Genomic DNA, 14,885 nt, shown 5'->3' with positions numbered 1-14,885 from the left:
TCCTCCTAGGGTTCGTAGTCCTTATGGGTTCTGCAACTCTAGCCACAGAATGGATTGTCCAGTGGATCCTTGTAGCTATGACTGCAATGACTCCATCCCATTCATGGCAAGATGTTAGTGTACAGAGGGTGCAGGCCCAGCATCTTGTCCCCCATGCCTGGTAGAACCTATGACACGCAGAGTTTGCTGTCATAGGATCTGCCACCCTATCAATATTCTACCTCATCTTACTAGCACTGCAAGAATGTGCTTTATTTTCAAGCAGGCAAATAAATTAATGGAACTCCTTTGTAATGTCCAGGTTTTTCTTACCTTACCATCTGGTACTGTATCATCAAAGATTCCTTCTAAAGACTTCTTCACGGAATCAACTCCTTCACCAAAGACCTGCAGAGCAAAAAGTGCTATTTTATAACATAATGCAATAATACACTCAAATCTAAAAACAGACTCTAAGTAGGACATGTTACAGGGTCTTAAGAAAAAAATCTCTGACATCAAGCATGTAAATTAAACTGACAAAATCTATTTCAATGATAACCGCAAAAAATATAAAAGAAAAAGATCAGATTCCTAAAAAGACAGAGGGAGGCAGAATATCCTAGTGGATGGAGCACCAGGCTGGGAGACTGGAGGCCTGAACTCTATTTCCAGTCCTGTCAGTGACTTGCTGTGTGAACCTGGACAATTTTTATCCTCTCTGTGCTTCAGTTTCCCCATCTGTAAAATGACGATAATAACGCTTACCCACTTTCACTAAGTGCTTTGAGATCTCCAGATCAAGAGTGCTGTGTAGTTATTCTTACAAGCAAGCTTATTTGTTTATTTTGTAAACACTCCTCCAACCACAACAGTCTGGGCGCAACATGACTTCTTGCTAGTGAAGTAACAGTCAATGATCTAGCACGAGGTAAGGACACTAAGACAATGGGGCTGTGCAGGAGCAAGAACACAAGTAGAGAAGTATTTTCAGGATCAGGTAGTAACCGACTTGGAATGGATCCAGACTGGCACACCTGCAAAACGTAACAATCCACTACAGACAGGCATAGGGCATAAGCATTTATCATCTTGGTGAAGGGAAGACACAAGCTTTGATTTCATTACATCAAGCACTACAAGGAGCCTCCCAGAGTTAAGATTGGAAAACAGTTTCTATAACTCCATATATTCACTTGTTTATAATTGTGTTATTAATTATTTTTTATGTAGTGTCTAAGATGGGCCAGGAACTATGCAGGATGTGAAAGAGATATGGTCACTGCTCAATATTGAGCTTACAATCTAAAGCCCCCATTTGGCAAATCCTTAACAGTCAATAGGACTACTAGCATGCTTAAAATTAAGCATATGAGTAAATATCAGCAGGAATGGGACCTACATTTACAGAGAACATTTAGGCCCAGATCCTGAAAGGTATTTAGGTGCCTAACCCCCTCAGAGTTAGACATCCTGGTAACCTTCCAAAACATTCACTTTCTGAATTTTCTTTAAAGCTTGGTCTCTGTCCAGATCTAATGTTTTTAATTGGAGCAAAATTCCTTCAGCCAATTCAGGGTTGTAGAAGAGCAGGGGGGAAATACACCTCCCCCTGTTGGGAGGAAAGGTGGGAGTGGGATTTGGCAATCTATGGCACAAATACCTGACATCTGAAACTTGGCACGGACAGAATCCTAGCTGAGCACTAGGGACGTTGCTTGATTTGGGGACATTTGTTTAAAAGCAAGCATGTTACACACAATGGAAATGTAACTTCTGAAAATGCTCATCAGGCACCAGCTAGTTGTCTAGTGAAACTCTGCCCCCTTTGTAATCACTGGGCTGAACTGACTAGAGAGAAAGACAAAGGTAAGAGTTGATGAGAATGTACATGACGTGGATATTTAATGTCTCATTAACAACACATTACATGGCATATTCCTCAGGAATAAATACTCCCCCACCCACACCACTGTCTTAACAACAGGGACAGGAGGAAATCACAGGCCTAAAACCCAAAACAAATCCTGCCCCGCCCACTTTCCAAAAAAAGAGAACAGAAGAAAAAGAAAACCCTATGATTCCTGCAATTAGATGAGACATAACTACCAATATCTGAAAGCTATAATTAGGGATGTTGGGAGAGTAAGGCAGGGAAACACCTTCTTAATCCGCTGAAATACATATGTCTGTGGAAAGTTTTGGGAGGGACAGCCAAGAGTGGCTCTACCAATTTTGCCGCCTCAAGCAGCCGCTGCTGAATTGCCGCTGCTGCAACAGAGCAGCGGGGCTGCCACCCAAAAGCCGCGGCAGCGGGAAGAGCGGAGGAGCTGCTGCCGAATTGCCGCCGCAGGACACGGACTGCCGCCCCGTTCTGAATGCCGCCCCAAGCACCTGCTTGCAAAGCTGGTGCCTGGAGCCAGCCCTGGGGACAGCATGAAAACTTGAAAGATTTTGTTCAAAAGAAGCATGGATCGTCTCTCCTAAAGACAAAGAGTTGTCCATTACAGGGCTCTCTCCAAACTCAGCTGCAACATTCTACAAATTCTAAGCTTTCATTTCAAGAAAAAATAATTTAATATTTTTTTCCTATTACAAAAATGCAGCTGTAAACAGATGTGCTGCTGCTGTCTGGCTAACCTAGATTTGCAGCAAACAGTCTCCAGACAAAGGACAGCATCAATAGGAACACAACCCATTCATCTCAAAAAAGGTATAAGCCTCAAACCTCACTCAGGACCATTTAAACATGAGCTGTTATATGCTTATCTGCAACTGCAATGACTCATTTTGAAGAGAATATTAAGTGTGATGACTACACAACCATGAAGGATTAAACAGGCGAGATTAAGGTTGGGTATGCAATGCACATTAAAAGTGCTCTGCGTAAGCAACACTTCTTTGCCTGAGCTGGGGTTATTTTTCAAAGTGTCTTCTGCGTGGTAATAAAATATACCTTGAAAATAACAATGAAGCTTAGTGTTCTATCTACCTACCTGGTTAATGCTTGGCCTCCCTTGTTTTTTCTTTGAGGTAGTATCCAGTCCCCAAAGAGAAGAAAACCTGCTTCTCCGTTTGCTGGCGGATCTGGACATGGCCTGTGTTCTTCTTCTTACTCCAGCCTCCCCAGTGCGAGCTGCCACCTGCCAGTGCCATAAGGTTTTAAAATTAAAGGCTGCAGCATCCCAGTATACCATTGCTTACAGGCTTTGACAGTGAAGTCTAGTGGGCAAATGGTAAATACTCTGGAGCAACCAATGTGTATTTGCAACAAGAACGCTGATGACTCCAGATCAGCTATTTGCCTCCCACTGTAACATAACTCATTCCTGCCAACATTACATATCCAAAAACACAGTATCTAATGGTTTGGGGTGCCCAGTTTGAGCTATTTTAAAGAGACCTGGTTTGCGAAGAGCGAGTGCTCAGCACTTTCTGAAAATCAGGCCCCTTTATAATGTTTCAGATTAGGCACCCAAAAAGGGAGGTACCCAAAATCACTAGTCACTTTTGAAGAGCTTCGTCTGTGTCTTTATTCCTGCATGTAAAGTGGACTGTGCTCACCTAAACAGATTCATGATTTCTAGCAGGCCAAATGTCAGGTATTTAAATACAAGTATTTCCTTAAAGGTGAACAATGTGTTTAAAAACAAGAAAAGGGAAGATGAAGAACTAAGTATATTTTTCTATCCTGAATTCCTCTAACAGCCAGAGTAAGAGAGGCCTTCAGGGCACAATTTCTTTCCCTGCCATGTCTTCATTTCTACCTCCCTATCAGGTAGGGTGACCAGATAGCAATTGTGAAAAAATGGGACAGGGGTGGGGGGTAACAGGCGCCTATATAAGAAAAAGTCCCAAAAAGTGGGACTGTCCCTTTAAAAAAAGGGACATCTGGTCACCCTACTCTCAGGATGCTTTTGATCTGCTGTAATGCCCCAGAATGCATCACTCAGTGACATCACAGTTCCCCATGGAATTCAGCTCCAGAGGCTCAGGAAATGACAGTTTATTATTCTATAGCACAGTTTTGCAGATTTTATAGAGGGAGAGAGTACAGATTGTTACAGTAGCTATCGTATTTCCCCATGAAATATGTGCTATATAACAAAATAACCCACCCTACCTAATCCCCTAAAATCCAGCCCCATACGCCAGTGGGGCTCCAGTGATACCTGTGATTATACATAATAATGTCATCTGGGGCACTGCAGTTGTACAAGAGCCACTCAGCATAATTCTGTGGGAGCTGAAATGAAGTTTCAAGCTAGATAAGTGTCGATTGCCTGGATATTTGAAACATTGACTCATAACAATTTATTTAGCTAAAACATATTTGCCTTTACATGACATGGTAATTGGGAAGGTTTCCCAACCAGGGAATCCCTCATGGGAAAAAATGGATCATCAGTCAGAAGCAAAGCTTCTTCACTAGCTTCTTGGGTGTTCCTTCCAAGATGCAGGATACTCAAACACTTTTTTTGTGAAAGAAGGAGCGGTAAGAGGTATGGCAAGTATGACTTGGGGAAAAAAGTGAAAAGGACACACCCGCCTTTCAACCCTGGAGGTGAATTTCCTGAAACCTACTTGTAGGAGAGTCCCATACACAAAACTAACAATATCTGACTGTCATTTGGCATGCAGTCATGGGTAGAACAAAGAAACCTAGGCAGATTTGTGATAAGACGCTGAGAGACTGGTTGTTTTGGTACTGTAAGCATGAATACTGTATGAGAATTGGCATAACAGAATACTGGGTTGGGCATCCAGAGAACAGATATACCGAGAGTAATCGCGTTTGTCATTTGGAAAGTGGACAAGTAAGGGAAAAATAGAAGTTGAACTGTCATTGCAGGTTTCTAGCTTCATAAAGGCAAACCTTGTGAACATTTACTTAGTTTACCTATAGTATCTGTCTTGTATCTGAAAGTCCTAACAAGCCCTCTGTCTAACACAGTGCAGAACAACCCACCTAACAATGACTTCTGAACTTGTCTGCTTAGACCATTTCTATCAGTGAAATCTTTGGGCTTTTTCATCTGAAATTGTTTTAATTTAAAAAAAAAAAAAGCAATTTAGTTAACAAAATTGGGCCTAATCCTCAGCTGATGTAAAACAATGTAACACTACTGAAGTTAATAGCCCTATGCTAATTTACACAAGCTCTCCTAAGAGAGTGTGCTCTCAACGTAGTTTTCTATATTATACTCATCACCATAATAACTCAGTACACTCAATGTGAGTTCAGGGTGCCTCATATCTTGTACAATTCAATTCTATATTTGAATTACAGCAATGTAACTGTACCATTGATGCATTATTAAGGGGAGAACTTTTCTTTTCCAAAACAACATATTCAAAAATTGGGGCTCTAGAGAAAGCAACATGAGAAGGCAGATTTAGCTAAATTCCATGCAATGCAATAAAATTCATCACTGAAAAGCTAGAGGCAAAAGAAAATGAGCACAAATGTAAATGAAGACTCGCTTCTTTAAAAATATAAATTCACCAGCAATTATCAGGATGATGATGCTAATCTTTTAATATAAAAGAATAAAACCGCCTCTGACTGAACTACAGCTCTGTATTCACAATTGAAGGGTACAGCTGACATCTACAAGACAACAGCAGAGCTCAGCTATTTCTGTGAAGCTCCAGGAACCCAAGCCTAAACTACAGGCATGCCATTTAAATTCATAACAAAAAGCAACAGTGTGCAGTACATTTTTATGTGTTTTAAAAGAGCTGTATTGTTATGGTATTTAAATTTAAACCATTTTAACACAGCTGAAGGCTTGTTTGCCAAATGGGAAAGAGTATAGGAGAGGTTTTACATTTTCTGCTGGAGCATCAGGTGCTGATTACTGCTAGAGACAGGATACTGGACTAGATGGACCAATAACCTTATTCACGCTGTGGGAAAGTTGGTCTTGCCAAACTGGGTATGATCCAACACATACTGAAGTCAATGTAAAGACTCCTATTGACTTCATTGGGGTTTAGATCAGGCCCTATGAGTTCACAGGCATTGGAGATGGGCCCAAGCTGCAAAGTTCACAGCCAGAGCTAAATCTTCTCAAATTTCAGAATTGGTCACACCCAGGCTTTTGGTTCAGCCCACTGGAGAGATGGGGACCAGCTGCAAAGTTTGGATCTAGACTGTCTCAAAATTTGGAACAGGGACTTTTGGATCTGGGTCATCTTTAACACCCACAGTACCACCATGTCTGTAAGGAAGTTCTTGGGCCCTGTTATGGTTTTGGTAACAACAGTGAGCAGTGTGTTTATAATGACAATATGTATAATGTATATCTGGCATGAATATTAAACATGTATAAAAGGTGTGGTTCTCCTACTGTTAAAAAGAACAGACTTGATACCAAATTTCCTTCAAGACAATCATTTCCGAGTATCCATTTTTAAATTAGATCAAAGACATGTACCCATCCCAAGATGCAGAAATCCCTGCATGTTGAAGTAAGAATTTACCCCACAGACATCAATACCAGCTTTTGTTGATTTAATCTCTCTGTGAAACCACCAAGCGATTTATAGTTTAGCAGTGCTGACCTCTGGCTTCCATTGAAACTCACCAGTGCATGAAAGGAAGATACTGAAAAGATTCCAAGACGGCCCATTGCAACTTTAGTTGGACGACTTGCGAAAGCAAGTAGCCTTTTTGGGTTTGGCAGCTCCCCTCCTTGGAGGCTAGCTAAATAACAACGATACCGAAATAGGTCCATTTGGAACTGTTCAAGGTTCTGTTCCCAAACAAAGATCTGTAAAAAGTGTGGATTGGGGAGTGGTAGGGAAGAGAAAAAGAGCACAGTAGTAAATATTTTTTTAAAAAAATAATACTGGAAAATCACATTAAATTAAATTTTCTATCAATATTGATTGCATTTCAAAGGAGGGAAAAGAAACAAAAATGATTCAAAGTTTTAAAATTAATTTAATTGATTTTTTAATTTAACAAATATTTGTGTGTCCATGGTAGAAATCTTCTCCCAAGGCAACTGCTACTTTGATTCGGTGCTAATTAACAATATTAAAATTCCATTTTTCATTTCCTTTGTTTCCCAGGATTCTCTTCTGAATAGCTCCTAAGAGGCAGTTTTTATACATCAAGGACAATAGATATGAGAAGACCAAAAAACCCAATAAGATTCCACAAATAGAGTCCTGGCTCTTCATCATCATCAGTAGTAGTTTAAAAATCAATGAAGCTTGGTGTTATATTTGAAAAAGAAGTGAGGTACACTGGAGATAATTAATCTTATCAGTGGAAGAGCCCTATAATCAGCCTATGTCAGGACTCATTTAAGTAATTCAAATCGCTGGTACAAAATATTTTCAGAGTGCTAAAAAGCCAGGAAGATAAAGGGACAGAAAAACTGATCTGTCCTCTGGTTGTGGATTTAAAGCCTTTGAAAAGAACCATTTGAACAGCAAGATAAGCGTCCCCTCCCTCCTCTCACCTCTTCTCAAAGGTTTTTGCAGGGTGGGAAATCTCCTTAACTCAGCACATTAAAGACCCAAAAGCCCCCTCCTTCTATGGGTAGAATTCCAAACACATTTGGCAGCCTGGGTTAAGAGTGCTGCTGTCTAATGAAGCAGGGTCCATATGTTAGTTTCCTAAAATAAGGTGCCATTGTGACAGCAGGAGAGACATCTGCTCTAGGATTTCTGTTTCTCAAATGCAGCTAAATTGTCCACTTTAAGTTGGAAGTACAAGCAACAGAGGAGTCATGATGGCAATGCTAGCTATAAAGCTGATAAGAGAAAACAGAGAATTGAGCCAGTTTCTGAGTTCCATACTTAGATAGGCTAAGTACAGAAAAATCAATTTGTTCAATATTTAAGACTAACAGCAGCAGCATTTACAAGTCTCTAAGATATTTTATATTAATCTGTTTCAGATATACAAGCAAGATTACCTGATCGAGTATGGTCTTCTTCTTCTTGGAGTCCGTGACCGAGGACAGCTGCATTTCACCCATTTTCTTCATTTTCTCATCCATATCGATCTTCTGTTCCAGCTTTTTTATTTCAGTTTTCAACAGTTTGACTGTGTCCTCTTTGTGATGTTGTCTTGCTACCGCTGTTGCACAAGCAGAATGGATTGCAGTGATCCAATTCTCTAGTTCGGTCTGGCTAGAGGTCTGAGGAGACAGAAGGGAAAAAAAAGTCAGGATTCTCTTAAAATTGATTAGAGATTAACAAATGCAATTCTCAGGAGATTCCTCTTCCCTTGATCTCAGGAACCAAAGCCTTAAATCCACTTATAACAGAAGAAATAAAAAACTATCATTCTATACTGCATGTGAAACAGGCCATTTTTAGCTCAGCACCCTGCCTTCGGTATTCAGAATTACACATCTATCTATGCCTAGCAGCTGTAGCATATTTGCTAGCAAGTGCTTAAAAATTACCTTCCTTGGCTTTTGTAATGCTACAATAATTTTTTAGCATTAAATGAAATTTTTTTAGACTGCAAATTCCTTAAGGCAGACAACATGTCTGTCCTAACAGCGTGGAGCACAAGGTTGGCATGCAACAATTAATAATAAATCAATGAAATAATACGTGGCCATAGTATCAGCTTATAGTGTAATAGAAGAGCAAAGTATAACTACTTCGAAATGAAGATCTCAAAGCATTTTATAGTCATTAATAGATTCAATCCTCACAAACACCCCAGGAAGTAGGTAAGTACTATTATCAGTATATTACAGAGAGGAATGAGGACATATAGTAGTTATCATACTATATCAAAGAGCGAGTAATGAAAGAGCTGGAAATATTAAAAAGATCTCCATAACACCAATCCTGTGCCTTAACCACTGAACAATTTGCCCTTCTTATAATAATACGAACAGGTGGCTGGGAAAAGACTCACTCAAGGTACTGCAGTGATGGGCAGCAGTATAAAACCCTAAGATAGCGTCTGTCTGCCTACGTCATCACTAAAAATTCCTTCAACTGTAAAAATGAAAGTAAATAAACCTTTCAAAAACAAAAGGCTTGTGAGCTTGATTCTCAGTTATGCTAACAGCCCTGTTGCACCATGATGGCAGTGTAAAGGAGACTTAAGATGCCAGCAACCTGAAAATAAAATGTTACATGGTACGAGTGTTCTTTTGTTAATAGATGAGCAAATTTCCTCTCACTATTCTCTCTTTTCAATTTTCTGTTGGTTTTATTACAAAGTATTATGATAATCATTAGAAATGTAAGTTTCTCACACAAACAATAAAAGCTAGAGAGGTCCAGTTTACATGCACGTACTTCCCCTCTTGCTTATTTTTTTCTGGTCCATTTTCTTTCTATTGATCAGATGCATGTTTCATTGGACTTGCTACTATTCTAATCTGGAAAATATGTCACCATATATCTTCCCCTACTTGGAGGGATGAGAGAGACAAGGTAGGTGAGGCAATATCTTTTTATTGAACCAGCATCTCTTAGTGGAAGGGACAAGCTTTTGAGCTTCAGGTCTGGAGAACGTAACCAGAGTGCCTGAGCTAAATATGAGGTTGGATAGATCATTAAGCACAAGGGGTTCACACAGGCTGTAGGAGACCACTTAAAATGAAGTGGGCAATTAAGGGTTAGTAGGGAGTCGGGTGTGTTACAAATTGTTGTAGTGAGTCATGAAACCAGTGTCTCTGTTAAGTCCACAGTTTTTAGTGTCCAGCAGAGTTAAGAATTTAAGTTCCCAGGCTTGTCTTTTGAAGGTGTTGCACACGTTTCCTTTGAGGATAATAACTGAGAGGTCAGACATGGAATGATTGCTTTGCGAAAAGTGTTTTTTTTCTTCTGTCATTTTTCTGTCATTTGAGAGCATAATGATTGTCTGATCTCACCCACATAGTTGTTGTTGGAGCATTTGATGCACTGCATGAGGTACACCACATGTTGTGATAGGCATGTGTAGCCAAAGATCTTGAAAGGTGTGTTGGGGCTACTGATCACCACAACAGTGGAGAGATGTCTGTTGTTCTGGCAGGTCTGGTGCCACTTTGAATTGTTGTGTCCTGTTCTGTGGGGAGTTTGCTTTTGATGATGAGTTTAGTGAGGGTAGGGTTTGTTTGAAGGCCAGAAGAGGGGGTTCAGGAAATATTTCTTTCAGGGTCTGGTCCCCATCAAGTATGGGTTGTAATTGTTTGATGATACCCCATATGGGTTCCAGTGTGGGGTGGTAGGGGAAAACTAGGGATGTGGGGTTAGTTGGGGGGAAGGGTTTCTCCCCTGTATTCTTCCAGGGCATTTGGGTGGCCCATTCCATGATGCAATCTATTTTTCCGGCACGGTGAAGGCTCTGACTCTTCCACCAACAGAAGTTGGTCCAATAAAAAATATTACCTCATCCACTTTGTGTCTCTCATATCCTTGGATCAACATGGCTATAACAACACTGCAAACATATCTGGAGGAATGTCAACCTAAAGAGGTCATGAAGAAGAATTATCTTGACTTAAGGCACTGGACTGGTACTCAGGGGAGTTGGGTTCAGTTCCCAGTTCTGCCACGGACTTTCTGCGTGACCTTGGGCAAGTCACTTAAGGCCTAACCAAAGGCTCCCACTGATTTCCTTGGGCTCTGAATCAGGCCCTTAGTCACTCTTTGCCTCAATTCCTCATGTGAATAATGGAGATAATATTTCCCCACCTCACAAGGTGTTGCAGGGATAAATTTATTACTGTATGTGAAACACTCAGATATTATGGTGATGAGAGCTATTTAAAATCCTTGTTTTCCCCTCTCATGTCGGCAGCTAAAATTGCAGCATTTCCCAGACTTTGGAAAGCTAAACTCACCTTCAGGAACATGAAACTAACTATACCCACCTTTGAATCCAATCTGTATTGTTAAACCCTTCTTAATTCACATAACTTTTATACACACCCTGCTGATCCCTTGCACTTGCCTCTCTCAAAGTGTGCATGTCTGGGGGTAGTTGGAGGTGTGGGGGGAATGCTGGACAAGTGTATGTGACAGGGGTGCAGTTTCATGGAAGTCCAGCATTCTGATTTGAGATTTTTTTTTTTTATAGCTAAAGAAGATATTTCAAGTACTCCTTTTTCATCCTTACAAAATAAAACGTAAATCGCCCGAACCCCCTTACTAAGCCCTCACTAATTTACAGCATACTGTAAAACAAAGTTTTATAGTCAACTATATGTTGTAAGAGACTCAATAGACTTCCTTTGCATGTCAACCTTTAACAGTAATCAAATGAGTATTTGTCTTGTGGCTAAAGGACCTGCGAATAGCATACCACCTTGTTCTAATTAAGCCTACTTATCCATAAATATCACCATCATCTGTTTTCTTCAGCCACTAGCAATGAGGAAGAGGAAGACTTCCTCTTCCTACTCCACCAGAGGTTATCATTATTTGCTAAGGACCTGATCCAATTTTCATCAATGTCAATGAAAAGATTCCCAAGGAGGCCCAGTTCAGGAAAGCAATTAAGTATATTCTGAATCCCCCGTTACTTCTATGGGACTCAAAGGTGTGTTTAAGATTAAGCATATGCTTACATACTTTCCGGAACAGGGTTGATTTCCTGAGTTCCCAGAAGCTGGATCAGGCCCATATTGAGAGAATTAACGTTATACCTCTTTCTTTGTCCTCTATTGATACCATAGAAATTGTATTGCATTTCCATGTTAAATCTAAACAAGCTCACAGCAATCTACTCAGCTCCTATTCCCTTAGGAATTCACTAGAATCTGCCACCAATCCTGGTGATGAGTAGAGCCTAACTTGGCGAACAATGCTACTGACATAATCAAACTGTTTGTGGAGTAAAGACTGCTAATTGAGAGTCAGGATGGCAGAAGCTAGCCCTTATTGTATAAAACCATTCTTTGTACAGATGATGGAGGAAAATCATTAAAATAAGAAAGTATGTTTTATTGTGTGATCAACTATATGGTAATCTACAGTGCAATAATAATTGTAAAATGTCCTATTTCTCTTTTAAAATAGTATTTTTATGTCAGATTCACTTCTTGTTTGGGGTTTTTTTGTTTTGTTTTTTGGGGGAGGGGCTGTTTTTTGTTAAGCACTTTAACTCTTTTTTTGGACACGGAACGGGCTAGTAAGCACACAGGCCAAGAGGATTGCTCTGCCTCCAGTGGAAAGGAAAAACCTTGTAAAGAAGCTGCATGTATCTCAAATGTATGTGGTGTTGCAAGATGCACTGAACTTCTGGTAAATGCATGTGACATCCACATGTAATGGATTTGTGTAGGCATGATAGGAACTGACTGAACAGGGAATTATAATGTAGGGGATGTCTGATGTCTCTGGACACAATGCAGTGAGAAAGATTGTTACAAAAGGTATAATATTAAACAGTGGCTTTATGTTTCCTCTAAGCCTACAGTTTCCATTGGATAGAAATAATCTACTACAGTTCCCTAGTATTTTTTTTAAACTAACTAATATAACATTTTGTGTTGTATGAATCTATGTGTGCATGTTATTAGCAGCTAAGAAACACTGTTGAACAGCAATGTACATGCTCCAGCAATTCTGTGTCCATCAGATTAAGCCCTAGGGTGTCAAGAACTTACAAATTATTTCCACAATTATGGCTGATTCCCCTTCCCTTTCCCCAAATCCACCACTGCATTTTCTTCTAATTCTGCTCCTTTAGAGTTACATGGATTCCATTATGTAGGAGACCAAAAAAAAAAAAGAGGGAGGGGATCATAAGTCACAAGAAAACAATAATTTACTTTGAAAAGGTTCACTTTTGCTCTTTCCCACATAAAGTTACTTGAAAATCTAGTTATGACATTATGACACAGAGCTTTTAACAAATAAGGCCTTGAGTTGCCACAAAAGACATGTATTGAATGTGACCTTTTCTGTATTTAGCCTCTACTGGTATTAATTTTACAAGAAGGGAGGTTTTCCAAAAGAAATGCAAATGAAAGATTTTATACTCATGTAAATAGATCTGATGGTGGTGGTGCTTCACAGCTTATTTAATTCAATGCTGAGGCTACATACTACTGTATTTGCCCCCTGGATGGAAGCACGCCAAAATGACAAAAAACACCTCCTAAGAGAAAGCATCAGGGAGGGGGAGAGAAAGCAGCGAAGAAAATCAAATATTAAGGATTTACATTCCCAAATTGTCACTAGACAAAAAAAAAAAAATTCACTGAATGAGAAAACTTGCAACAAAAAGCTAGACTTATAAAGTGACAAGAGTGTAGCTGGGAAATGACTGCTGAATGCAGGCTGGCCATTCCATTTGGTAAAAAAAAGAATGTCAGATCGTAGCTAACAGGAGTTTTTGGTGTGAAAGGAATGCTGGATTGGACCCCTAAAAATAAATCAGAGTAACAAAGTCAGTTGAAAGGTAGAACTATTTTTTAAATGAGATCAGCACCTGGCCTTCGTATAGTTTTAGGTTTTCTTTAAACGGCTAATAAACTATAAACTGTTAATAAAGTAGAAAAGTATCTGATTTTAACATCCAAAATCTGCAAGACATTTAGAAACACAGTATGCACGGAGCTAGGAAAGTGAAATGTTCAGCTGAGTCTGTTGTGAGTGGTGTGGGATTCCACATTGTGAACTGTAATGAAAAGAACCTGTGGACCTCCAAATATTTCCTGCTAATTCACACAGCTCATGCTCATGTAAATTTCTCAGATCTTTCTGTCAGGTCCCATCTTCAATTGCATATCTACTGTGATGGGAGATTGTGTTTTAGCCATGGGCATAGTTTGGGGAGTTCAGTTGGGTGTTGCCCCCCAAAACGCAAGCCTGGGGCAGGTGCAGAATTTGCCACTCACCCCGCCCTCCCAAACGCGTGGCCCCAGTGGCCTGACTGGAGCTGCCCTCCCAAATACGGAAGTCAAACTACACCTATGGTTTTAGCCTTCTAGGGCACTATATACTGTAGCTTGGTCTTGCATGTGGAGGTGGAAGCAAACTGTGTTATAACCACAGCACTAAGTTGTATTAAAGTTCTGGTTTTCATAGGGTTGCAAAACCATTTGCTAACATGTTACCAGTTGACTTTAAACTTATCTACACAAGCAGAGAGCACAGCGTGTTATAAAATAGTAGACTTGGGAGTGTACAAGGGACCTGAATTTGATGTCAAGCCCCCTCAGGGTTGTTTTCTCTACATAATGAATGAATGCTACTGAGCAGGAACTCCAGCCTTTCTACTCGCCTAGAGCGAAGTCCTGACCCCACTGAAGTCCATGGGAATTTTGCCATGGATTTCAATGGGATCAGAATTTCACCCTGGTCTGCAAGATGAACAAAAAAGTTAAAAAGAACAATTCTGTGTAACCCAAGAATAGAACGAACCTGAAAGAGAAATGCATCCCCAAGGGAATTACTGAGGCAGAAAACAAAGTCTTTCTTTGGGTGCTCGGGCACTGCTTGCACGATACTGTTTTCCACCCAGACAGCGTGCTTTGGGATACTGTTGTGGTCTATTCCAGATCTGCCATCACTCTCATAGAAGAATAATGTACATCCTAGGAAAAACACGAGAAAGGCATTAGCAAGCAGCACATTTAAATACCATAAAACCACATCTATTCAACGCTTTGTTGCAGAAGAATGTAGCACTAATACTCTGAGTCCTCCAAAAATGAAAATTAAATCAATATATACTTGGGCAGCTATAGCAATGCCTTTTTATGGATCTTCCATACAGACTACTTAAAATCTATTGGTCTGGTAGGAGACATCAGAAGGAAGTTTTTCAGTACGTACCATCCAGTTCCCAGTAACACTGATGTCAGTCTTAAAGGTAAATCTCTTTCCCATCTACTGACAATGTACTGCTCTGCGTTTGGAAACATGGGTGAAATGCTTAGAAGTGCCTTTCTACCTGTATTTGCTTCCAACCATACTTTATT

The 14,885-nt window shown here is 40.0% G+C and overlaps 1 protein-coding gene across 7 annotated transcripts in view; it reads right to left on the bottom strand.

Annotated features, from left to right (window-relative positions):
* Window positions 1-14,885, bottom strand: part of TIAM1 (TIAM Rac1 associated GEF 1) — a 248,244-nt gene that overhangs the window by 62,294 nt on the left and 171,065 nt on the right. For 6 of the 7 annotated variants that reach the window (XM_037905275.2, XM_043538299.1, XM_043538292.1 and 3 more), the window contains 5 exons: window positions 14,326-14,498; window positions 7,914-8,138; window positions 6,570-6,755; window positions 2,976-3,122; window positions 313-387 (listed from right to left, as the gene is read on the bottom strand). In XM_037905275.2, the coding sequence (XP_037761203.1) occupies window positions 313-387; window positions 2,976-3,122; window positions 6,570-6,755; window positions 7,914-8,138; window positions 14,326-14,498 (806 nt within the window). Of the gene's footprint in view, window positions 1-312; window positions 388-2,975; window positions 3,123-6,569; window positions 6,756-7,913; window positions 8,139-14,325; window positions 14,499-14,885 lie in introns of those variants that run through there. The other variant, XM_043538294.1, reaches the window with a different exon arrangement.

The sequence above is a fragment of the Chelonia mydas genome, chromosome 1, assembly GCF_015237465.2.
Source record: "Chelonia mydas isolate rCheMyd1 chromosome 1, rCheMyd1.pri.v2, whole genome shotgun sequence".
Lineage (NCBI taxonomy): Eukaryota > Metazoa > Chordata > Testudines > Cheloniidae > Chelonia > Chelonia mydas.
Note: the sequence above shows the minus strand (reverse complement) of the source record. Positions and strands in the feature narration are given on the sequence as shown.